Below are 23,042 nucleotides of genomic sequence, written 5' to 3' on the forward strand. Positions count from 1 at the left end.
AGAACCTTGTAGCTTTTTTCTTTCTTTCTTTCGGCTGTGGTTCCAATTAAGAGGTATTTTGTATTTTTAGAAGCATACCAGACGCAACTGCCAATTGTCTCCTAGATAAGATCGCAAAAACGGGTTCTGACTGGTCTTATGGTTCGGCGGAGAAGATAGGTAGGTAAGGTGTTGACTGGTGCTTAGATTTCAATGGCCGCAATCCTAGGTAAGTAATATGTATACAAAATGAATAACTACACAATCGAATTCCGTCTATTCATATCGTAACTTCATTATGATCATATTACATGCACACTTTTGAATCGATAACTACAACCAGCCCCCATGTTTATTTAATGGCACCTTGTCACATCTCACCTATTCTTCCTGCCGCATCCATCCTTCCTCTGCATACCGCTCCCCATAGCAGCTATAGACTCGAGGTTCTCTTCATAGATAAAAAGAACTACTATTTCAGCGCAATATACTTTTCGCCGTGCCGGTGTGATATAGCATGTCAAACAAGAGACGTCCCAAATATTGTCTTGGTAATCCAGGGCTCTCCAGCTGCAAGCTTGCATATTGCTGATCGAAGCCTCTGAGAACAGCCCAGATCAGTACTGGGAGCGCCATCCCTGTTCGTCAAAAGTGTTTCGTATCTAGGGGTGATTTGTGAAGTAGCTCTTGCTTGCTTGGCATTGCCTTTAGGGGTCGGTCGATATTAAGCCACAGCCAAACTGTTACACCCAAACAATATCAATTCGAAAGATACCCAAGAAAGGATTTCAGCTCTGCAGGAACAAGGAAAGAACAAATTTCCAACAGTAGTTTTTAATAGGATTATTAGGTTAGCCTACGAAATCTCGCTTTATATCATTGTACGCGGTCGTGACTATTGGGCTGGTATCTTGGTAATTCAGTATATCCGACACATACCCTCCATACAATGAACACCAGAGGGTTCGGATATGTTGCAAGCTACATATGCGTATAAACCATTCTATTACAAGAGCAACAGTGGGCAGATGGAACGTCAAGGCATGTTGTGATATCATTTCATTCATTTGGTAGACTGAGAACTAATCCCAGCATGCGGGTGGCGCATTGATGATGCAGCTCGATACACTTTTCTTCGTACCTGCAATATAAACGCCGGTGGTATCTGTTTTGTCCATCATTACAGGACCAATCCAACTCTTTGAGGTAGCCAACTTCCCGCATTAGATGACTCATCGTCGTCCAGGGGGGTTGAAACCTGGCGGGGGAGCGCCCGCACCAGGGAAGCCAGGTGGTGGCTGGAAGCCAGTATTCGGGGGGGAATCCTGCGGGTGGGAAGCCGCCAGGAGGGGAAGCCAGGAGCCGGAGCTGTGCGTTGTTAGTTATGTGTCAAAAAGGGGTACTAGCGGGAGCGGGGAGGACTCACGACCACCTCTGCCCGGACCAAAGCCGGGAGCACCAGGGAACTGAGGAGGAAATGCAGGCGCAGCACCACCAACGCCGGCGGCAGGTCCTGCGAGAGATGTAGGGGGAGCACCTCGGCCAGCCGGACGTGCTACACCTGGGCCTGAAGTAAGAGCGGTAGGAAGACTGGTGGCAGCGGTCTTTCCGAGACGTGTGCTAGGATCGGCGGGGGGTGCAGACTCGACCGACAACGAGACAATCTGGGCACCTCGCACAATGGTAAGACCAAGTGTGCGCTTCTCTTCTGACTCAATGGTCTGTGTTGCTGAGCCGGATGCGCCAGGGGCTGGGGGCTTGTTCTGCTTTCGCTTTACGCGTCGAAACTCTTCGGTGTCGGCAAGGACAAGGTTCATGTGCTGAGAGATCAGTCAGTGGTTTTGCTAGGCAAGCGCTGTTCGGAGTTGAGGAAGAGGTACCTTATCGAAAGCAAGCATCTGTCCAGTCATTTGGCGGCCGTCCATCAACGTGACTCTCATCCGGTAGTTGATCTGCAAGCAGTTGTCAGTCTCGATTGAAGGGTACGGGTTGCAAAAAGACGCGTTGTCAGACGCGAATCCGATCCTGCGAGAGGGTACGTACGTAACCGGCCTATAATAACATGTCTGGTCAGCCTGTGATGTCAACGTCGAAGCCTTGAAGCGGTGGAGGGGAGCAGCTCACCATCTTGCCCTGTTTGTTCGACATGTTTGCGACGAGTTGCCCCGGGGGACTTCTCTAGCTTTTCAAAAAACTGGGATGTGTATTTTGCGAAGCCGTACTTGACTTCTGCGAGATCGATCTCGGACTGCGTTGGCAGGCAATTTGAGAGATCGCGACTTTGGTTGGTATGAAGAGACCGAGATAAAATATTGGGACAAGGCAAGGCCAGGCACACGACGAGTTAAGATCCAAGCAAGCAAGGCTGAAAAAGGGTCCGCTTGCAATTGGCCAGGTCCTTGCTCAAAGCTCTAGCTAGAAGCTCCTAAGTAGGCTAACCTTTCTGAGCTTAGTGGCTATAGCTCGTCGCCCACCGCTTTAACCTAGGTTAACAATTGCTGCTCCAGATCAGCAAAGCCACTTTTTTGAGCCACAGGGTACAGAAGCCCTCCTTCCCCCCAAGAAATTTCGCGGGATCCAGAAACTGCAACTTTGTGATCTTTGGAACTTGTCGTTAAGGCCGATCGATCGGACAGACAGCACCGCAAAACATCACATCACCAGGACCACCGCTCGTCAACCACTAACACAGCAGCCAAAATGGTACGTACATGCCAATTGAAACTTGCCAGGAAACTTGCCAGTCGATCCGGCATACTAATTCGATAATGCTGCAGTCTGAGAAGGCCCAGAACCCCATGCGCGAGCTTCGCATCCAGAAGCTTGTTCTCAACATCTCCGTGGGTGAGTCTGGTGATAGACTCACCCGTGCCGCCAAGGTGCTGGAGCAGCTGAGCGGTCAGACCCCTGTCTACAGTAGGTTTCCCCATCGTGCCTTTGACCTTGAATTGTTTTCATGGATTGAACGTTCTCTCTCTCCTTCTAGGCAAGGCCCGCTACACTGTCCGAACCTTCGGTATCCGACGTAATGAGAAGATCGCTGTCCACGTCACCGTCCGTGGCCCCAAGGCCGAGGAAATTCTCGAGCGTGGCCTCAAGGTCAAGGAGTACGAGCTGCGCAAGCGCAACTTCAGCGAGACTGGCAACTTCGGTTTCGGTATCTCCGAGCACATCGATCTCGGTATCAAGTACGACCCCGCCATCGGTATCTACGGCATGGACTTCTACTGCTGCATGACCCGCCCTGGTGAGCGCGTCACCCGCCGCCGCCGCTGCAAGAGCAGAATCGGTGCCTCTCACCGCATCAACCGTGACGAGACCGTCAAGTGGTTCAAGTCTCGCTTCGATGGTATTGTCCGATAAATCACCCGGCCCTGGCATGGGAAGATGGATGACGAACAGGAAAGAAGAAAAAAATGATTGAACACGGAGGCTCATGGCGTTGGCTGGATTTGTTGCCTTTGATGCGCCCGGATTTTGAGGGACACCATTGCATTCTCGTGTACATCGCGATCTATCGGCGAGTTCATCTCGCCAACCCAGCAGACTTTAATCGAGTCAGCAACGGCCTCAGAGACCGACCGGCATCATGCCGGCTTCCCTACATAATTATTCCACCGTTCGTGAATTAATTGACAATCTGTGACTCTGGCTCTTTTGGGGGTTTGCACGCTTTTCGTTGACACCACTAGTATTGCGTACTCGGCACCTGTTATTGTGTCTATGCACTAAGAGATGGATCACGGCAGCTCTGGACATTAAATATGAACAGTGACTTTGCGTGGTACAGTTGTCGGGGCAAGTGTTTCTCAACACAGATGTTGGCGCGGTTAAGACCAGGATGACTACCTACCTTTTGTTGTTGCAAGTTCTCTTGCGTGGTTTCTGACAGACTCATCTCCCTCACAGGTACGACACACAAGCACTTATTCATCTATATAGCCTTTGTTCTGTAAATAATGCAATCCTATCTATCAAGTCAAGTCAATTGAATTACTCAAATCAATCAATATGTACCTGCTAGAACTCGATGTTACAGGAACTTGCGCTGAGTGACATTTGCCCACTCCTGGCCAAAAGTTGGAAGGAGCGAATTGGATGTAGGCAATTGCCTAACAAGCAGTACTTAAGGTGCAAATCAAGTGATGCGAGGAAGTACCTTCCTTCCATACCGACTGGGAGTGTACCTTCTTTCTGTTATTTCTTTCCAAAGTCTGCTTGAGGCACTTTAACTGTAGGCTGGAATGGTCAGCTCATGTGACATTCTGCTTCACATCACTTCATCCCACTGTCGATCTACAGTGACTCCAGACTTAAGGGACCTCCGAATCTTATGATCCCACATCTGCGACTCGACAGATCTGTTCCCATCATAAAACTATCTCGACTCTTGTATTTCCACTCGTCGTATGAGTGCATCTGCTTGTCGATACTGTTCCCACTGCACTGCTGAATCTACCAATAATCCTAACCAAGGCCCAAAAACTGGCTCCATAGTTACTTGATCAGCGTGAACGGCATTTCTTGCGAATTCAGCTCCATACAAGCTGCATAGAAGGCAGGCAGTTTGATACCTGCTGACTCCGAGAAGTTTGACCAGCATCAGGCTGTGTTTGCAGTTGAACTCAGCTGCCCAAGATATTTCTTACACCAAAGCAAAATGGGGGTTTGCAACTGAGAAAATCGATGTTCATATTCATTGAGTCTGTGAGTAATCTTTGATCAGAGCTTCTTTGCTTAGATAGGCGAGCCTACCGGGCAGAGACGTTCATTACTGCCGTGAAGCAATATATTGACAAATTGCTTCCCTAGGTGTCAACTGCGGTTTCCACTGTCACAGTATGCCTGGTGGCAAGATGAAGCACGTACTGGGGCCGGGTGGTCTTTTGAGTTCACAGGAGAAGCCTCCGGGAGACAGCAGTCGAGCGAGCAGTGCTATATCAGACGAAGACGACGTTGACGGACCTCAAAACTTGCAATGGCATCCTTCAGAGATATCAAGTCCTCGAAGTGCTTGTTCTAGGTCCAATGCGGACAGGGCCAATGGCCAACTTCCTACAGCACAAGAAACTCGAGAAGAAGACTTTTCAGATGAAGCAGGAGCTTTCATCACGTCTGGGAAGACGTCGAATCCGCCAGGTCTAGGTCATGAACAAGACCAAGCCTCGATGAATGCAAGTGAGTCCGATGTACACGAGAACTTGGTCAGGTCCGAAGAATTACAATTCAGTGATGATATCGACGACTCGAAGAGTGAAGAATCTATTAAGAGTTTTGGGGATGAAGAATATACGCCGTCACAGCGGTTAACAGGCACTCGCTCCCAGAGCTCTCAGAAGGCGCAGCGAGTCTCTACCCGCAGTGCGAAGCAGAATCCGGTGCGAGCCGGGGACGTCCGCAATTCCAAGGATCGAGATCATACATCAACTCAAAGAGGACACAAAGAGGAACCGGATATCGTGCAGGCTACATCGGCTGGCAAAGCCGGTGCAGGTCGAAGAAAACCACAAAAGGCGGCCTCGCAGAGTTTCGCCAGGGCTACATCATCCGAACACTCCATCGATGATACCCCGACTACACAGAGGCAACAGCATGAAGAACAGGGCGCGAGATCCCTACCTTTCAAGAGAAGGGTTGCGAAAAAACCGTTTACAGGCAGCGAGGGATATGATAAGGCGCCCCTGAGCAAGGTACACACAACAATTTTGGCCTCCACAGATTCCAAGACTGGCGTCAAAGGCAAGAAAACCGCAGCGGCTCAGACTCACAGTACCCTACAGAAGGGGCCGGATGTTATCAACCAAGATGACCCCTTCGAAATTGAGGGCTCTCCTGAGCCTGACAACAAGCAGGGCCCTGCAACTGGACGCTCACGCAAGACAGCTAATCCAAGAGCGAATAGTCAAGGGGTACGCAGATTTTCTCAAAACCAACACGCTGTTTCGGGTGCCAAAACAGCGACATCCCGAAAAGGCAAGTCGGCCTTGAAACATACGCAGGAGATACTGTACAATGATATTGTAGACGACGATGATCCTCCTTCACGTCTAGGCACATCAATAACAAAACCGAACTCGAAGAAGAGACGAAGCTCCCCGCAGGTCTACGGATCACGGCCCAAGAAACCCAAAGGCCCACAAATCGACTTTCCTTGCGAGGATGGAGGAGGTAATCCTGCACAATCCAGTTCCAAAGATTGTACAGACTCGAAACAGTACTCCCGGGCCGAAACTCGGACCTCATAGAAATCTCATCAGATTTGCCAAGCTCAGATGCGGCTGAACAACATTTGCAACCTGAGAATGCCAATAGCACCGATCCTCGTGTTCTGCAGCAAAAGCGGAAGTTGACAGCTCATGATTCTTCTGCAGTCAACAAGTCCCTCCATTCCCCGGTCAAGGAACCGAAGGAAACCAGCACATCACCGTACATATTACGTTCGTCCCCCCAAGATCAACTGAATGCTCCATCGAATTCCGACAATGATAATTTCATGGGAAGCGCGGACGATGACTTTATCATGAACGATCCACAACAATCAAGAGTGGTAACAACAGTCCACCGAACGGGAGGCAATAACGAGGGTGTAGTTGTAGAACAGAAGCAGCCGCTGGTTTGGAATGGCAAAGATCCAATTCGCATGGCAGCGAACGAGGACAGGAGCACCCTGCTTTCTGTACCGCTACCAAAAGACATGACCTCGAACGATTCCTTTGCTAGTCTTCGCGACCCCGAAGCAGACAGGAGGTATACAGACCAACCCCCATGCCCCAAAGCCGTAGTACAACCCATATCATATGGTTCACGGCCTCGGGAAGCAGCCACAACAGCCAAGATCCAAGCCAATCCTTTCAACGGTACTCTTGCCGTTGCCAACAGGTGGGTTTCGCTCGATACCCAGCTCGCAGCGTCCCGGCCAAAAGAAATGCCTTCAAGATATTCTCAGCCGAGACGTGCCCATGACGGTCATCCACATAGTTGCAACCCCTTGGAGCAGCGTTTACAGCAGCAACGGGACAACTTCATCGTCCGAAACGCCCAAGCACGGTCTTCACAGCCAACCTCAAAGCAAGACTTTTCGGCCCAGTTGAATTCAAAGACCAAGGAGTTCAGCCAGAGATTCGCAGCTGCGAAATCCCTTCGTCGTAGCAAGCCCCAAAGTCAGCCTTTTGTGACCTCCTCCCCTCAGCGAAGGAATTCTCTTGACCTCAACATAACACCAATGGAGTTCATACCCCCCGAGATCCAAGATCGGTTTGGCCGTCAAATCAGACAGAGTTTCCACAATAATGAGGACAATGCTGGTAACGGACAAGCAAGAAACTCAACAGAATATCAAAGAAGCCGGTGTGACGCTCTTGTAGATGATGCCAGTGAAGGGCTAGCAGCGATGTTGCACGATATTGTCACGGTAAGCTATACATATCAACTTGGCTTGACGGCTTCTAAATGTGTCTACAGATTATCCACCGCCAGCTTGCTCCAAAACAAGACATTATCCATGACGTTGTCCAAGAGTATGATCGTGGTGGTAGCAAGATTACTGCGACCCTCTTGAAGCGCCAACAAGACGAGTTCAAGCCAACAATCAATACGTTCCATGAGCGGTTTCAAACCATGTCGAAGACATTTGCAAGAGCCGCTCAAGGTATCGAAGAAGGTGCAAAGGCTGCTATTAGCAAGTCAGACGTGCTCGTCAACAACCACGAGAAAAGGAAGCAGCATATGTGCAAAATTCGAGAAACCATTCGAGAGAATTTGGCCGAACCAGGCAGGGGTTGAATACGAAAGGTTGTCAACCGCTAAATGCTTGTCGACCGCGTAAACCACTGGCGCCAAAGACCGGCGCACTGAAGCGACAGGACTGGCTGGCTTGCTCTGATATATCATGTATCCATCTGGACAGGACTGAAGTATAGAGTTGTGCCATAAGAACAGAGAAAGGAGGAGGCGAAAGGAGACTCGGCCAGAGACTTTTACAGGCTGTTTAATTGTTGCTACGATGTTGCTTGGTGGAATTACTCACTTCTTTGGTTGGTGAACAGCTGCGGAGGCATCATGAGTAATTCTTATAGAGCTGTATGTGCACTGCACTACTTACTTTAGGTAGTCTATGACACCAATGACATACACGTGCTACAGTCTGGTTCACTTTGTCGGAGATTTGTACGGATGCCACGTTCTTTTCTTCGTTCAGGTACAGCCGCCAGTTGTCGCCATCTTGCTCTTTCGAGGGAGTCTCCAGCTTTCATCCGTCACGCTCACGATGCTTTTCCGATATCATGGTCAACATCATGACTCTCTTTGCTGGCTTGGGCCTCGGAAGAAAACCCAAGCTACCCTCCAATGTCCGTTTGGGTTTTGGTCGGGTTCGACGTGTTTGCAGTGGCCTCAACCAGGCAGATAATTGAATCATTCTTGAGCCGCACGCAGCAGATCGTCATTACAGCAGACCAAGTCGGAAGGGAACAAATCCCCATTTGATAGGTGCCGGTTTCGGCATAGATAACAACCGGGCACTGTCCTCGACGGTGAGAAGGCCGCTTTAAAACGCTCGGAGATCCTGAAAGACGACACACGCCTGTATATAATGTGTAGAAACCAGACACATCTCGACGTTGTCTGTTCTATCATCGCTGCTTGCTAACCCATCATTTGGGGCGCAGAGACGGTGCCCGTAAGCAAAGGGCCAGCCAATCAAGGTGCTCTGTCACGACACCAAGGCCTGCTTTGCTGCAATCTATAGCATAAGTAGCCACGGTATGACACACCACCACACTGGTTTGCCCTATGTCTCTGCTTGTTATGAAGGACACTACCCCCAAGCTTTTCCGAGAGAGAGGGAAGGTTAGTAATGAGAACGCTCATGTAGGTTTGCTTTCGCTTGCTCACATGCCTCAGAAACGACGGCAGCAGTCCATCGTCAGCAGCGTCGTAAGCAGGCTGGGCTTTGCCCTCATGCGCACCCTCACCCTCCCTTACTACCGCTTCTTCCGGCATAATAACCTGCTGCCCATCCAAGCCATCGCCAAGGCCATCAATGTGCGCAGGGATGAGGAGGATATTCGCTCTATGATGTCCCGGTGGCGGGCGAGGAAGCTCCATGAGTTGCACTACATCCAGTTTGCGGCGAGGTAGACCAACTAGCAACTGCAACATCCCTATCTATCCATGAAGGAGCAAATGACTGATGTGACCAACCCTCTGACAGGGAACTCTACTGCCCGGCGCAGTCATAGGACGTTTCTCATGGAGGCCCCGCGACAAAGAGTATTGGGTAAGTGTGTGTGTGTGCAGATGTATCCAGACTGCTGCTGTTCTTTCACGCAGCCTAAGCAGATGAGCTTCGAGCGTGTGGCTGACTTGCGAGTACTTTTCCCCTCAGTCCATCTAGCTAGGACCGGCCGCCTGGTACGCCTGCCTCATTCTCTCCCCTCTTCGCCATCCCGCTTTCATTTTTCGAGGCCTTCATCTTCAGCAACTTCAGGGCACCGGGGCCAACATGGACCGAGAAGCAGTCAGTCTCATTCTCCCCTCTCTCGGCAGAAGTATCGATGATCATACGCCTCGACCGAAGCCATGGGGAGGAGGAGACGGGAAAGTCCGTCGAGCAACAACGCCACCGCAACTCCCCACCGCCGCCGGCACGGGCACTCGTACGATGGAGAATGGGTTTCACGTGGCAGGCGCCCATGATGCTGCTGTCCTACTCCGTCCTCGCATTCCTGACGGGCGTGACGATTTATATCTCTACGCCCCTGCACGACCCTGTACACCGACGACGATTCCTTGGGCGGGAGAGCGGTACGTATGGACTCGCAACCTCCCAGATCCTACTGGGGAAGAGGGAGAAGGAGAAAAAGGGCACGCATCAAATGGGCCGAGAAGATGACGGCCAATGTGGCCTATTTCCTTCTTGGCGCAGCTATCTTAGTTGGAACGGGCCTATATTGGCTTGGGATACGATGATGTATTATAAGTCACGCCCGCAGGGAAACGTAGTGAAGGTATCAGAAGCAGCAGCTACATAAGAGACTCGTATCATGGACCTTTTTTGAAAGTAGTAGAGCATGAGGAAGAAAATCAAACCGATAAAGAAAAAGAATAGTATACGAGACCAGCCATTAGAACTCCGTTCATCCATATTTCCCCCAACCCGTTCCTTTTGGGGCCCAACTCCCGGCGCTTATTAGAATATAATCGTATTCTCGCTAGTGTTAATCGAGCCCGTGAGACTTGACCATCTCAATCTGCTTCATTCGGACCCCGTCTCCGGGGCGGACCAAGACTGTTCGGCGATCCACGGCGCAACTAGCTGGGCGTGGTCTCGCGACTAGGCTTGGTCTCTTTCTTGGAGAGGAAGCTGCGCCTCATCGCGTTCCCGCTGCGTGGACTGTCGCTGCTGGTCGTGGGCCGGTTCTCCACGAACGAGCTCTTAATGATGACGGCTCCAGTCCCGACCTTGATCTCCTTCTCTCCGCCGGACTGCGTGTCGTCCACAAAGTACAGTGCTTCGCCTAGGTCGTCGTCGCTGCCGAAGGTGTGATGGCCCTTGACCTCGAGGCGGAACTGAGTGTCGGCAGTGCAGGTGTGCTTGAAAGTCTCGTCGTACTGAATATGACTGGTAGCCGACTCGTGGTGCTTAGTCTTCCCGACGACCTTGTCCTTGGGTGCCAGCTGACGAATCACCACGTAGGCATCTGCTGATGGCGGGAAACCGGTCGCGGAGACCACGGTGAAAGTAGCAGTGCCTGCTCCGGCCGCACCTGGTGCCATACTATGCACGGATACACCACCCATGCTTGTGGTGCGTTGATGGTGGCTGCCGTGTGAGGAAGAAGGCGGGGTCTCGGGCGACTCGGCGCCATCGAGGTGAGGCCCGGTAGATCGCCTCAGGCCCGGAGCAGGCGTAGCTGCTTCTCCCCCATTGGTAACGATGGATGGGACGTCGGCATTGCTGGGTGGCATTAGGCTACCGTTGGTGTCTTCCTCCTTCTTTCCACGGAATCCCCGCCTGAGGAACGAAGCACCCTTGCCAACACCGTGTCCAACGACGCCAGCTACCGCAACGCCACCTTTGATGGGAGCACCTGCCACTCCGGTAACGATCCTGCCGGGCGCACCGAATGTTCCGGAGAAGGTGCCCGTCCCCATGCGTGTGCGCGTGACATAATCGGGTCGGAAGAGCAGTCGGATGCGGATTGAGCCGGACTTTCCGTCGAGGAGAAGCTTCATTTCCTTTGCCTTAAAAGGATCAAGTTGCTCCAGGTTGATGTCTGCTCCGCCGAGGAAGTCGGGCTTGTCTGCGAAGTCATAGTCGTATACATTGACATGGAACTTGGCAGCAGTACGAGATGGCACGGCCACTTCAAAGAACTCATTCCAGACCGGATCAAGCGTCTTCTTTTGTACCTTGGTCTTGTAGATATCTTGACCGTTGAGTTCGAAACGGGCGTAAGGGTCACTCTTGCCGTTGGAATCAGCAGCAGGCAGTCCAGAGGCGTCCAGAACGTCGACACGGAGGTTGCCCATATTGTTGATACTTTCGCTGGGATCGAGTTCCATCTGCACAGGGATGTACTTCAGGCTGACCTTAACCCAAGTTCCTCTGTTCTCCTCATCCTTGAACTTCAAGACCGTAGGATTGTTCTGTTATGGGTTAGTGACAGCGCAACATATATATGGACGATTTCCAACTTACCAGGCATTGCTTGAGCGTATCTAGAGTGTTTCCGGTGAGGCGGGAAATAGTATGGTCCTCATCACGCTCTTCTCCTGGTTTCTCTTTCTTTTCTCGAACCTTGAGCGTCAATCTCGAGAAGTCGAGCTCACGGATGAAGCAATCACCAATCTCGTCAAACTTGTGTGACTTGTGCTTGGCTGACCCCGATACGTATGAGGGGAACAGCATGTCGTCGACATAGACCTCGACGTGAGAGCCACTCTTGGGCATTTCCGCCTCCATGAAATGGAAGATGAGGAAGCCGGACTCATGTTTAAGTAGTTCCTCCGGTGTAAGTCGGATCTTCGGGGCTTGTCTGGGAGCATCACGGGATTTGCGATCCGAGAATGTTGGAGATGTTGGCGTTATCGGCGGCATGGATGAGGACAAGGGTGCGCCTTGGCCATTCTGCGTCGGTTTCCTCTCCAGCGAAGTGATCTTCCCGGCGTCCACTGAGCGAGTGAGCTCCAGAGAGTTCTTCGATTCTTCGGCTGCAGCCGCTTCCTCCTCCTCCTCTTCATCCTCGGGATCAGCGACGTTCAAGCAAGGGTAGAACGACGCAGTATAGCAAAGGACACCTTTAGCGACGCCCTTTCCGTGCAAGCGGAGGCCATCCTCTAGCAGTGCTTTTCTGTCGTTGACGAGGTATTCGCCATTGTCCTGATGAATATAATCGCTAGCCATCAGCTCAACGAGTCCCAGGCTGCGATCCTTGCCCATTTTCTCGGCGTCCATAACTTCCAAAGTGAGGCGGTCCCGCGACGAGTGCATTGGGATGTATACGACTTCGTCGAACTCGGGGTTGAGCGTGTTGCGATGCGTTACGGTCCGCCCCTTTTCAATGCCAGATAGGGCCACGCGAACATAAGGGTCCGATTTGCCCATAGTCTCGAAGTTCCGAAGCTCGCGAGCCTGCTTGAAGTGCAGACGCATAACACCAATAGGCGTCTGATAACCACCAGTACCGACCAAGTCGCCCGACACGGCAACGGGCTTCCATTGGGCAGTAACCTTGATACGTCCAGAGCTGACATTCGATAGGTTGTACCAGTCCTTGCCCTGTTCCATCATCTCAAGCAGATCTTCCAGCTTGATTTGGTAAGTACCGACAAGCTGGTCGCCGGCGAGCTCTCGGTCATCCTTGATCGCGATACCTAGCTTGGCGTTCTTCCTGTCGGAGATAAGAATCTCCTTATAGCCATCATCCCAAATGGGATTGTTGGTGCGCTTAAGCTTTTTGGTGAGATGGATCTCCTTGCCGTTGAGAAGCAGAGCAGCATAGGGGTTCAGGAGTCCGATCATGCTCTTGCTGGCGTCAAGATCCTTTGCTTGGTGAAGCGTGAAGCGGAGAATACCAGTGTTTGTCTCAGGGGGCGGCTCCACCTTCCCGTCAGGCAAGGTGGTTTCCTCCAAAACTGGGAAGAAGCGAACATCGGCCGAGACTACACCACGAGCCTTTCCGTTGGACATGATCTCAAGGCGTTCGTTCTCAAATACGTTCATCTCTTCCAGTTGATCCAGCTGGAAAGAAGCAATCCCAAGCTCCTTATCCTTCCGAATATCGTTGTAGTCGAAAATCTCCAGATCAAGACTATCATGGAACGAACTAATAATGACATATTTGGTTTCGTTCCAACGAGGATTACAGGTGTCTCTGACTGTCTTGGTCCGGGCAAGCTCTCCACGTCGGCTCAACGAGACGATGACATATGGATCTACAGTGTTAGCAAAGTTGTCGGGGTTCTTTAGGCCTTGAGCTCCATGGAGTGTGACCGCGACGACGCCGATTGCTTGGTCGACCGGCGTGCCAGCCAGCATCTTGGCGACTTCGATGGGGAAGACGTTGGGGTGGTACATCATCGGCTGCAGGTTTCCGTGGATCTGTTCGAGGATGAAGCTTTCAAGACCCGGGATGAAGTTGATATCAAAGCCGAACGTCTCTCCGCCCAGAGGCTTGCAAACATAGTCTATCTCGGGCCGTCCCATGAAGCACATCTCGATCTTCTCGATGTGAGGGAAAGGAAACTGCAGCTTGAGCTTGAGGCGCATAATGCCGGAAAATGCCATATCCTCAACGATAACATCGAGACCTTTGCTTATCATGGCCTTCCCAACTCGGATTTCCAGGACAACCTTAGGATTGACCTTGTTCTTGATTTGCTTCGCAGTCATGTCGGCGGTATCATTAGGAGTAAAGCTGAACTTCCAATCCATGATGACCATGTCATCCTCGGCTTGCAAAGTCTTGACATGTTCCATACGCGGAGGCTTCGATCCCAAGGTGAAAGTTTTCAGCTTCAGGCTGTCGAGAAAGGCCGGAGTTGCCGAGCTCAAGACTTGGTCGACCGAGTTGATAATGGTCTCAGCAAGTACTGGCTGGTAGATGGGCCAGAATTTAAGCATGAAAGCATTGATCCATTCCAAGGACTCGGCGTCCATATCCGTCTTCTTCATAAGGGACATCTCCCTCGTCACATCGTCTCGGAAATTGCGGCGAACTCTTCGAATGGAAGTGCGGTAGTAAGTCGAGCAGACCGCCATCACGATAAAGAGCCAGGCTAGACCGCCACCAACGACGGCCACCAGCCAAGAGGAGAGACAGGCGAAGATGATAATGCCAGCATTGTGGTACCAATCTCCGTACAGATGGGCGGGTATTCTCCCCTCCAGCCATGTCTGGTGGTCGAGCAAACTCTCGCCAGTCATGGGGCTCTCGTGGGGCCAGCCGTACCGCTGCTGCCATCCTACTCGGGCCGCGATGTCCTCGGGCCTCTCCTCGTCTTTTGCGTCGTCTGCAAATGGATTTCCCTCCTTGTCTTTTGGAACGTCGATGGCACCAGCTCGGGAGGGTGAGGGCAGTTCGTAATCGGCTTTGGATCCGTCGTCGGCGTCAGTGACCACGGCCACAGCCTTGTGTTTTCGCCGCAGCTCGTCCGGCACGGCCTGAGGGTGGGGAAGGACAAAGTCAGTAACTCAGTCAGCGGTCGCGAGAGAGGCTGGGAGACTCACAGCTTTCGCTTGGCGCCGCTTCTCCTCGGGACTGGCGTCCGGGTCGAAGGTGTAAGCAGCTACCCCAGCATTCTTGCTCTCTTCCACCATCTTCTTCTGGGCATCTTCGGCAGTAACACTCGAGTCCGGGTTTCCGGCCGCCTCGATGGCGCCCTGCTGCTTGAGCTCGGTGGCTGATTGTTCGGTCGCCATTGCGACAATGTGCTTGTGCAAAGCAGAAAGCGCTTTCGCAGGCCCTGGGCTGGTGTTCGGAAAACTAAATACTGAATCGACTGGGATTGGAGGCAGGCAGTGGCTCAAGCCATATACTGTGCGTTGCTCTCTGTAAGCTTGGGTAGTGTAGAGCTAGTGGTAAGCTTATTCCGGTAATGCTGCGAGGCGCCTGCAAATTGTTGCCTTGGGTCGTCCTATTGGAGGCCAATGGATAGATTCACCTTGGCAACAGCTGGAGAAGCTCTTCTCGAAGTCACACAGAAGAGAAGAAGACCAAAAGACAGGGTGAATCGAGTTGCACGGGTTGCCCCGGTAGCTTTGACGGGACAGCACGTATAGAAGGGGAGGCAGAAGTAGAGGAGAAGAGAGGAAAGGAAGAAGAAGAGGGGTTGGTAAACGAGAGGCGTAGAGGTTGGCGATAGCTGCAGAAGTAGTGGAAGAGTCAAAGCAGAAAAAAACAAGTTCCACGAGTCAATGAGAGGTTTCGAAATGGCCAACATTCGGCCTCCTTGGTGGTAAGCGATCAGAAGCTGTCCTTTTCCAAGATCCAAGGCAACACGACACACAGCCCCCCGGGGCCAATTACAACGACCACGGAGGAGGTACCCAAGTAGCACGACGCAACACTTGCACACTGCGCTGCACAGCACATACAAGCACAGCACAGCACAGCACGGTACAGCACGGTACAGCGCGGCACAATCCAGCTCATTACAACATAGCACCACACAGAGGTCTCGGCTACCTCATTGGGAAGTTGCCAGATCCAGATCGTGGGCTCCAAGCCCCCAACTACGTAATGCTTGCCGGGTGGGGTGGACTTGTACGTGCGTCTTTCCCTCAATTCCAGTGCGCGCGTAGCAGCTTCACTTCAGTCTTACTAGTTTCCACCCAAAGCCCGATTTTGCTCCAATCACAGCAGCAGAAGAGTATTAGACAGGCCATATCTCCAGGGACAATGTGCCTACTAATTGAACCTAACCTTGCTGTAGTGGGCTAACCTAAGCAGGCTATTGGCTAGTACCCGGGTCGCTAGTCCACTCCATACCAGCGACATTAATTGTGTACCAGGATATTTACTTCTTTCTTCATCTACTTCTTCCCGGTATTGTGGACTGACTAGGTAGAATCCGATGGCATCAAGCAGCAGCAGAAGGCAAGACCCGACCCAACGGCTTGGTCCAGGTATAAGCAAGCATGCCGTGACCCATTCTTGTTGGATATCTTGCATTCATTCCATCCTCATACATAACTTCCAAGGCACCGGCACATACAGAGCGACACGCGACGGCGTGGCTCCATAGCCAATGGTACGCGACGGCGTCATTGGCACCTATGAGTCCACGTCCGTCCGCGGCTTGTTTCGATGGTAATGATTATCGAAAGAGAAATAAATAAATAAAAAGGTCGGTTCTATTAGGTTATATTCGATATGTAACCTTCCGGATCCTCGTACCTGAGGCCGACTGATTACGTACCCAACGGACGCCCGGCACACGGCACTTGGAGACATTCCAAACTTACGATTCTCCGCTTGCTTCTGTGCCTGTGGACCGGCTGGAAGTGATCCAATTTCCAACTCGAAGGAAGAAGATGATCTGAGCCAAATCGCGACCTAACCAAAAAGCTAGTAGCACCAGCCCATCGTTGCCCCCTCTAGCATATCTCGCATATGTACGGAGCACATCTGTGTGTATATGTATATATGCCTCCTTTCCTGTTTCCTTGCTTTATTTGTTGTACTTCCAAACCCACTAATAACACCCTTGACGCACGTCTTATGTTGTTTACCGGGCACACATACATATCTGCCACCCAGCCGACTAGCTTCGGTCGTACATTGCATGTTGAGAGACTCAGCTGAACATTCCGCGCCCGCTTCCTCTGCACGATAGGACGACGGCGGCTATTCTTTCTTCAGTCCAATGCCATACTGAGCCATGTGGCACTAGGCTGCCTCTCCTTTATCAGCTCCACATGTGAATTAAGACTGACAGAGCCGTTCCCGAGGGACCCAGCTTGTGCCGAAGTAGACTGCACTAAATTACGCACTCCCCCGCCGGCGATCGGGTTCCATTAGTACAAGTGTAGCCCAGCATCCGTCCCCGAGCGTCTCAGGGTCAGACTGTCTATAAGTATTGTGCCACTCGCCAGTCGCTCACTTCCAGGCGTGGCTGATAATCCAGGGTCGTGAGGGAACAACCGCCCTGGGAATTACTGTGCGAGCACTCAAAACACTGCCCCCAGTCGGTCTTCAGACCAGAGGAGGGTTTATCGGTATTCGTGACATGACGTCCATTATCCTACTTCAACAACACCTTCAGCTCGCGAGATGCATCATTTGCCCTGTAGCACAAACACAACCCGCCCAGCTGGGACGCTTCGGTCGGAGTGAGTACGTGTTCATGGAGCCTCAGGGGTGTGCTTTTGCGTACAAAACCAACGCTTGACAGCTCAACCCACGCGGTGCGACGCTTTCGCGTGTGTGATATGCACTGCAAGAGCAATGAACTGGGAATCCGCACTCCCTCTGCTACGCACCATTCTCCGAGAAAGAGGCATCGTTGTCTTACAGCCATGGCGTTCAGCGTTCGTAGAACTCGGTTCAGCAACCTGCAGGCTGCTGCTATAGATCAAACCTTTCGTATTCAGCACTCGTAGATAATACCTATAGTACCTGAATAGAGGCGTTTATGATCAAAAGCTTAATAGAGATCATGCGTCCGTCGAAGCTCCCATAGCTATTAACTAGCTAGCATTTAACACCTTTAGTCCACCCTAGCTAATAGGGTTTATTTTTTCTAAGCTAGTCCCATTTGCCTTGATATAAAACTAGCTACTAGAAATGAGGCTGCGAAGAGGGAGGTCACGTGAGGTCCTAGAGGATATAGTCGGGTAATAGAAAATGGGGGCATAAAATTCCAATCACCAATTCTTGACATTCTCAGAAACAGACTATGTAGAAGTTCAAAGGCGCAAGACGATATATTGCCAACCTTGCACATTCAGCTGGAAGATTCCTTTCATGACTGCCCGTCTGGCTAGCAGGTGCCATGACAGGTCAACTTGTTGAGGGTCCAGGTGCTGTCAGCCCCTACAAGAAATAAGAGCTGCATCATCAAGAGCAACTCAGCTCAAGTGAAATGATTACGAAACTTTGGAGGATAAGAGAAAAGGGAGAGCAGACTAAGATGTATGCATGACAGAGCAGCCCTGAGACAACCACCATTATCTCGATATGCAACGCGCTCTGCCCGGTCTTCCTTCAAGTTAAAGGCCCTCGGTATTGAAATATGAAGCTGGTCATACAAACAAATGCTCGAAGACCCCCATTTCTACCCCCTAAACAGACTTTCGTCTATGTTGAACCCGCTTGACGTTGAAAATGTAATCACCACTGTTAACCCCCTAGGCCATCTTCGAAATGGTTTGGCCGCATTCTTCCTAAACGCCTCCTCCCTACTAGCCTTGATACCAAGGCCCTAATTATAGGTATTGCCCAGTTCCCTTTAAGGCGGACCTGATATCAATATCCAATTACGCTGACCGGCCCAGTAGCACACCACCATTGAATCCCATGTTGCTGGTGGACTAGAGACCATTGTTTTATTAGGAGAATCATATACTATTATTCTAGGGACATCACTTCTATAAAACTAATAGAAGTTACTTCCGTACCTCACACTGACACAATCGTATCAAACAAAATAGATACAGCACGAGATTCCCGGAGGTTAGTCCTATTCAGATATGCATAAGGCAGGCCAGTAAGCAGACCAAACTATGCCCGAGATGACATCCAATTAGCTATGGTCGTTCCACCCAGGGATGCTTCGGCCAATGCACGCGAGCGTGGGGGAGGGTGAAAAAAATAGGGGGCGGTGGCCACATAGCTACGTCTAGAGGGAGGGTGAGAATCACAACTCCCACACTCTTACAAATGCAATGCTAACGAGACTGCATCTCACACGCATTAAACAAGGCTTTGTTCGACGGATGAGGCACGCCAGCGAGTGGCAAGTTGTGGCTTCAGGTAGCCCCTGAAACACACAGCTTACTTCAAACTATTTACAGGCTTTATTTTTCCCAAACTATGAACTCAATACTTCTTTTCTGAGGATGTCTAATGCTGCACTTCATGCTCTCAGGGAACCGGTAGCAATATATAAGTTGTACCAACCCTTTCTATCACCGTTGTGATATTATTTCAACGTTTCAGTATAATTGCTTTATTAGATCACCGCTTCCAACGAGTATTACTCTACACTTGCTTTTACGCATTCGAAATCCCGTCTCGTATCACCCCTGTATAGTTTATCTAGTCGACTTGATTGTATCCCCTTGAGCGCCATATACAACAAAAGAAGTGGGCCAAAATCTGTGTGAATTGATTGGTCGCACAGCTCACTTAGTGCTACGTGCTGGCGGCTCACGGCCTTTTTGAGCAGCATGCACGCTGTGTGATTGGTTCAAAAAGTACTCCACTTGTATTATTGTAATTGGCGCTCAAGGGAATAACCTACTGCCATCACAGAATGCATACGATTATACGTCTTACAAAACAACGAACACGTCTGACAAATCTCAACAGTAGAAAAATACGAGAGTTAACTGGTCAACTATGTACATGTAAGGGCATATGCCTAAGATGTGAAACTCCCATTCGCCCGGACCTAACCACGGCTTGCGTCCGCCCCTGAATTAAGAATGATCTGGACATTCCGCAGTATTTCGTTCAGATGCTCGGAATACCTGCTCGTGGCCCTCTTCAGCTTAAGGATGTTGCCGTATTAATACTCAGCGAGGGCCATAATCCTCTCTCTGCATCAGCCAAGTGCTCCCTCCACGAAGAGCCCAAAGATTTTGTATGGTCTGGTCCTCGGAAGCTGCCAACACCACCACAACTGCCCTTATCTCCATGCTTTTCCAACCCATTCTTGCGGTCTCGTTCTCCCCAAAATTCATCAGCTTCATCCCACGCCTCCAGATGCCTCCGAACAAGGACACCCCACAAAAACTGCAGGGTATCTAACAAATATCCCCGAACGCCAGGCAAGAAAAAAATCATAACCCAATTTGCGCAGCACATTACGGATAACAACTTGATACTGGTATATAGATGTGGGACCAGTGTCAAGCTAGCGGGTGGGATCGCCCAGGTCTGATAATCGGCCCAGTAGTAGGAGCGGCGCGGTTATGGCGTGTGCCATAAAAGGCGAGGTCGTCAGTTACTGGATGACTCTTGAGCACAGAAGGCATTTGATGGGCTCTGTCCATGATTTTTCACCGCCAGAAACGTCTTGCCGGAGGTCTGTGATCTCCACTACCGGCGGAGATAAATCATTTCTGATGACGCCCTCGAAGAGACCTTCGTAGGGCTTGGATGCGCTTAACTCAGCAGCGTCTGATTTTCGTGGACGACCCCTTTTCTTGGGCTCGTTTTTATTGCTGGAGGAAGCCACGGGTATGGTAGTGTTGTCTTTGCCGCCAACATCCATGTTCTCGCCGTTCTCCACATCGGCAAGCTTGATGGTCTTCTGGTCTTCTGGCTTTACGTCAATCGAATGCTGGGTTGTCTGGGCAGCACCAGACTCGCTCGGGCTGAGAGGTCGCTTGAGCCCTTCACCATCCACGTCCTCTTCCTTCACAGGCTTCGATCTGTGGGACTTATCGGTACCGAGGCGTTCGTAGGTGGCCATCAAGGCTTCGCGAAGGAGACAGTCGTCGTGTAGCCAGCTTGAGCAGCCTTCACTGTTGCAACCAATCAGAGTCTTGTCGGGATTTTCGGGCTGATTGCAGCGGCAGCGAGGCTCCACAGACTGTAGTCGAGGAAGTTAGCGGGGCGTTCTTTCATTGGATGCTTGCAGTTGCGAACTTACTGATAGCTCCATGGTTCGCACGTCTATAGCCTGTCGCCAGTACAAAGCTGACTGGATCTCCTCCTCGTTTTGTTCGTCCCATTGGTTTACCGTGGCTGAAGCAGTGACACTGACAACATTTATGACGTCCACTATTGGTTTGTTAGAAGACTGCCGAGAGGTATACTCATACAAAACTTACTGTGGTTGGAAGCAATAAGCTCGTTACGCCCGTGGTACGGCTGCCTGCCTTGGACGTATTTCTTCCCGTCCTGGGTGCCCGAGGGCAGTTCATCGGGCCAATACATCCAGTATACTCTTGCATATACATGATGCTCGTCACTAGCACGAATCTCAAGAATCCGAGCAACCCAATCATCATCCGATCGCTTCCTCGGCTGCATCGCTTCGTCTGGGTTTTTCTGGCGCTGAATGGTCGAGCTGTTGGCGACGAAGATGAAGCCTTCGCTGTAGTACTTGATCCCGTTCACTATAAAAAGTAGCCGCGTTAGTCTGGAGGCTGCAAGAACGCGCAAAGAAGCTGCCGCTATACGTACAGACAAAGCTATTATATCTGGTCATGTCGACCCAGTCCTGGTTCGGCGTGACGAGGAAATGCCGGTCCATTGTATTGTTAGGATCCTTGAACTTGCCCGTGGGCGCAAAGGGCGACACCTGCAGAGGCATCTTGGGCGGCTGCTGAGGAGCATGGTCTTCTGAATTCTGGCGCCTCCTCTTCTTCTGCTTCTTCTCCTTGTCGCCCGGAGTGGGATGCTCTACCTTAAAGGGGCATTCTGCCCAACTCTCGTCCTTTTCGGCCCTTGGTCGCTTGCGTGCGGTCGCCATGGTCAGAGGCTCTGTGCAGTGGGCGCGTTTGAGAAAAAAGTAGTCGTGGGCGAAAAACAGTCGATTCGATAGGTGACAGCAGGTATGGGCAGCTTGTCCTCAAGACGGAGGAGTGGCGCGTTTTGCGAGGTTGAGGCGCAGGTGTGATGAAAATCCCAATGGAGGCGCCCGGGGCGAGGAAGACAGTTTGTCGCAAAACCAGCTGATAGGTGGGTGTATATCCCTTGAGCGCGTGTGCGCAGGTGGTGTGATACGATGTGAGGATTGCGAGTAGCAACCCTCAATCAACAAGGTAATAAAGCAACTGGATCGGACAGGCGGAAAAGAAAAGATAAAGCAAAATAATAAATGATGTTCGATAGTATAAAGCTTTGATGGATTTGTAAGTCGCGCGCCTAGTGGAGAGAAGAGTGGTGATATCGATCGAAACCGCCGGTCGCTCAATGGAGAATTCGGTGGCGGGTGAAGGTCATCACCAATCCAAATCAAGCACGCTCAGCCAAAAGAGAGCCAGGATAGCTAGCTATCTTTTTTTTGCTGACGGGGAACGCAAGTGATATGGAGGGAAGGGGAAGATGTCGGATTCGGGGGGTGTTTTGGAGACCAACAGCTGCTCTGACAGGACGCGACTAATAATTTGGGGAAACGGATGTTGGGTTCCAATTGCCGAGCCGGTGGAGAGAAAGCAAGAGCAATGGATGCGATGGTGAAGGTTGTGATGCGATGGAGAAGATGGATGCGCACTGTCGAAGGATGGAACTGGAACTGCCAACCTCGCTCAATCCCCGTCTGCCTGATACAGTCCAGCACAGTAGGCAAGGTAGCGGTAGCGGTAGCAGGTCGATCAATTGGGCGCTGTGGTGGTATCGGTCGGGTCGGTCTTCGCGATCGCGGATTGCTGACAGTGCTGGACAGTGGACTGACTACCTCCAAAGTTCCTAGCCACCTGCTTTTTTTTTTCCCCCTCTAATCGTTATTAGATGGAGCCCGGAGGAGGAACAGGGAAGGGGAAGAGAAAAAATGCCTGCCTAGCTGCTCGACAAGCACCAGCACGTGATTTGGAGACTCCCAGAACAGCCAGACAGACGCCAGCTTCAGACATTGATTGGGGGGCTGGGGACGGGGGAACTAGCGACTAACCTACCTACTCGGATAGTGGCTCGGAAACATTTGAAGTAGTAAATGTGGCTCATACGGCTGCCGATGGATGACGCGGGTGTACTTCTCTTCTCCTGGCCATAACACCGATCAAGTCTAGCCCCCCATAAACATGCATGTATGTATTCATGTGGTTTGGTGATTTGCATAGCTTCATCTTGCTTTATCTCATCTGCAGATATCGTAGAGCCTTGAGTGACTGCCGAAAACAGTTAACACGTACATACATCCATGTAGCGATGTATGTTACTACAACT

The 23,042-nt window shown here is 51.1% G+C and overlaps 6 protein-coding genes across 6 annotated transcripts; 2 read left to right on the forward strand and 4 right to left on the reverse strand.

The window, feature by feature from the left end:
- Nucleotides 1-1,211: 1,211 nt before the first annotated feature.
- On the reverse strand, nucleotides 1,212-2,127 carry PG994_011786 (small nuclear ribonucleoprotein B and B'; the record flags this gene model as incomplete). The annotated part of the gene is made up of 4 exons (XM_066863195.1): nucleotides 1,212-1,347; nucleotides 1,402-1,799; nucleotides 1,860-1,931; nucleotides 2,104-2,127. The coding sequence occupies 4 exons, from the start codon at nucleotides 2,125-2,127 to the stop codon at nucleotides 1,212-1,214; spliced, it is 630 nt and encodes a 209-aa protein (XP_066712305.1).
- A 517-nt stretch (nucleotides 2,128-2,644) lies between these two features.
- Nucleotides 2,645-3,360, forward strand: PG994_011787 (60S ribosomal protein uL5). Its single transcript, XM_066863196.1, has 3 exons — nucleotides 2,645-2,682; nucleotides 2,757-2,895; nucleotides 2,966-3,360. The coding sequence occupies exons 1-3, from the start codon at nucleotides 2,680-2,682 to the stop codon at nucleotides 3,340-3,342; spliced, it is 519 nt and encodes a 172-aa protein (XP_066712306.1). The 5' UTR covers nucleotides 2,645-2,679; the 3' UTR covers nucleotides 3,343-3,360.
- Nucleotides 3,361-4,820: 1,460 nt separating this feature from the next.
- PG994_011788 (uncharacterized protein) lies at nucleotides 4,821-6,224 on the forward strand (the record flags this gene model as incomplete). The annotated part of the gene is made up of 1 exon (XM_066863197.1): nucleotides 4,821-6,224. The coding sequence occupies one exon, from the start codon at nucleotides 4,821-4,823 to the stop codon at nucleotides 6,222-6,224; it is 1,404 nt and encodes a 467-aa protein (XP_066712307.1).
- A 2,406-nt stretch (nucleotides 6,225-8,630) lies between these two features.
- On the reverse strand, nucleotides 8,631-9,084 carry PG994_011789 (uncharacterized protein; the record flags this gene model as incomplete). The annotated part of the gene is made up of 2 exons (XM_066863198.1): nucleotides 8,631-8,719; nucleotides 8,799-9,084. The coding sequence occupies 2 exons, from the start codon at nucleotides 9,082-9,084 to the stop codon at nucleotides 8,631-8,633; spliced, it is 375 nt and encodes a 124-aa protein (XP_066712308.1).
- Nucleotides 9,085-10,290: 1,206 nt separating this feature from the next.
- On the reverse strand, nucleotides 10,291-14,902 carry PG994_011790 (C2 domain-containing protein; the record flags this gene model as incomplete). The annotated part of the gene is made up of 3 exons (XM_066863199.1): nucleotides 10,291-11,628; nucleotides 11,681-14,644; nucleotides 14,711-14,902. 3 exons carry the CDS (start codon nucleotides 14,900-14,902, stop codon nucleotides 10,291-10,293), a joined length of 4,494 nt encoding a protein of 1,497 aa, XP_066712309.1.
- A 5,249-nt stretch (nucleotides 14,903-20,151) lies between these two features.
- On the reverse strand, nucleotides 20,152-21,627 carry PG994_011791 (uncharacterized protein; the record flags this gene model as incomplete). Its single annotated transcript, XM_066863200.1, has 4 exons — nucleotides 20,152-20,742; nucleotides 20,803-20,933; nucleotides 20,984-21,271; nucleotides 21,339-21,627. 4 exons carry the CDS (start codon nucleotides 21,625-21,627, stop codon nucleotides 20,152-20,154), a joined length of 1,299 nt encoding a protein of 432 aa, XP_066712310.1.
- Nucleotides 21,628-23,042: the final 1,415 nt, after the last annotated feature.

This window comes from Apiospora phragmitis (genome assembly GCF_038363925.1).
Source record: "Apiospora phragmitis strain CBS 135458 chromosome Unknown utg000010l:1.0-9815664.0:1.0-9183399.0, whole genome shotgun sequence".
Classification (NCBI taxonomy): domain Eukaryota; kingdom Fungi; phylum Ascomycota; class Sordariomycetes; order Amphisphaeriales; family Apiosporaceae; genus Apiospora; species Apiospora phragmitis.

Coding starts and splice junctions, on each gene's coding strand:
- PG994_011787 (XM_066863196.1), top strand. Junction 2,896..2,965: donor CGGTCAGACCCCTGTCTACA/GTAGGTTTCCCC, acceptor CTCTCCTTCTAG/GCAAGGCCCGCTACACTGTC.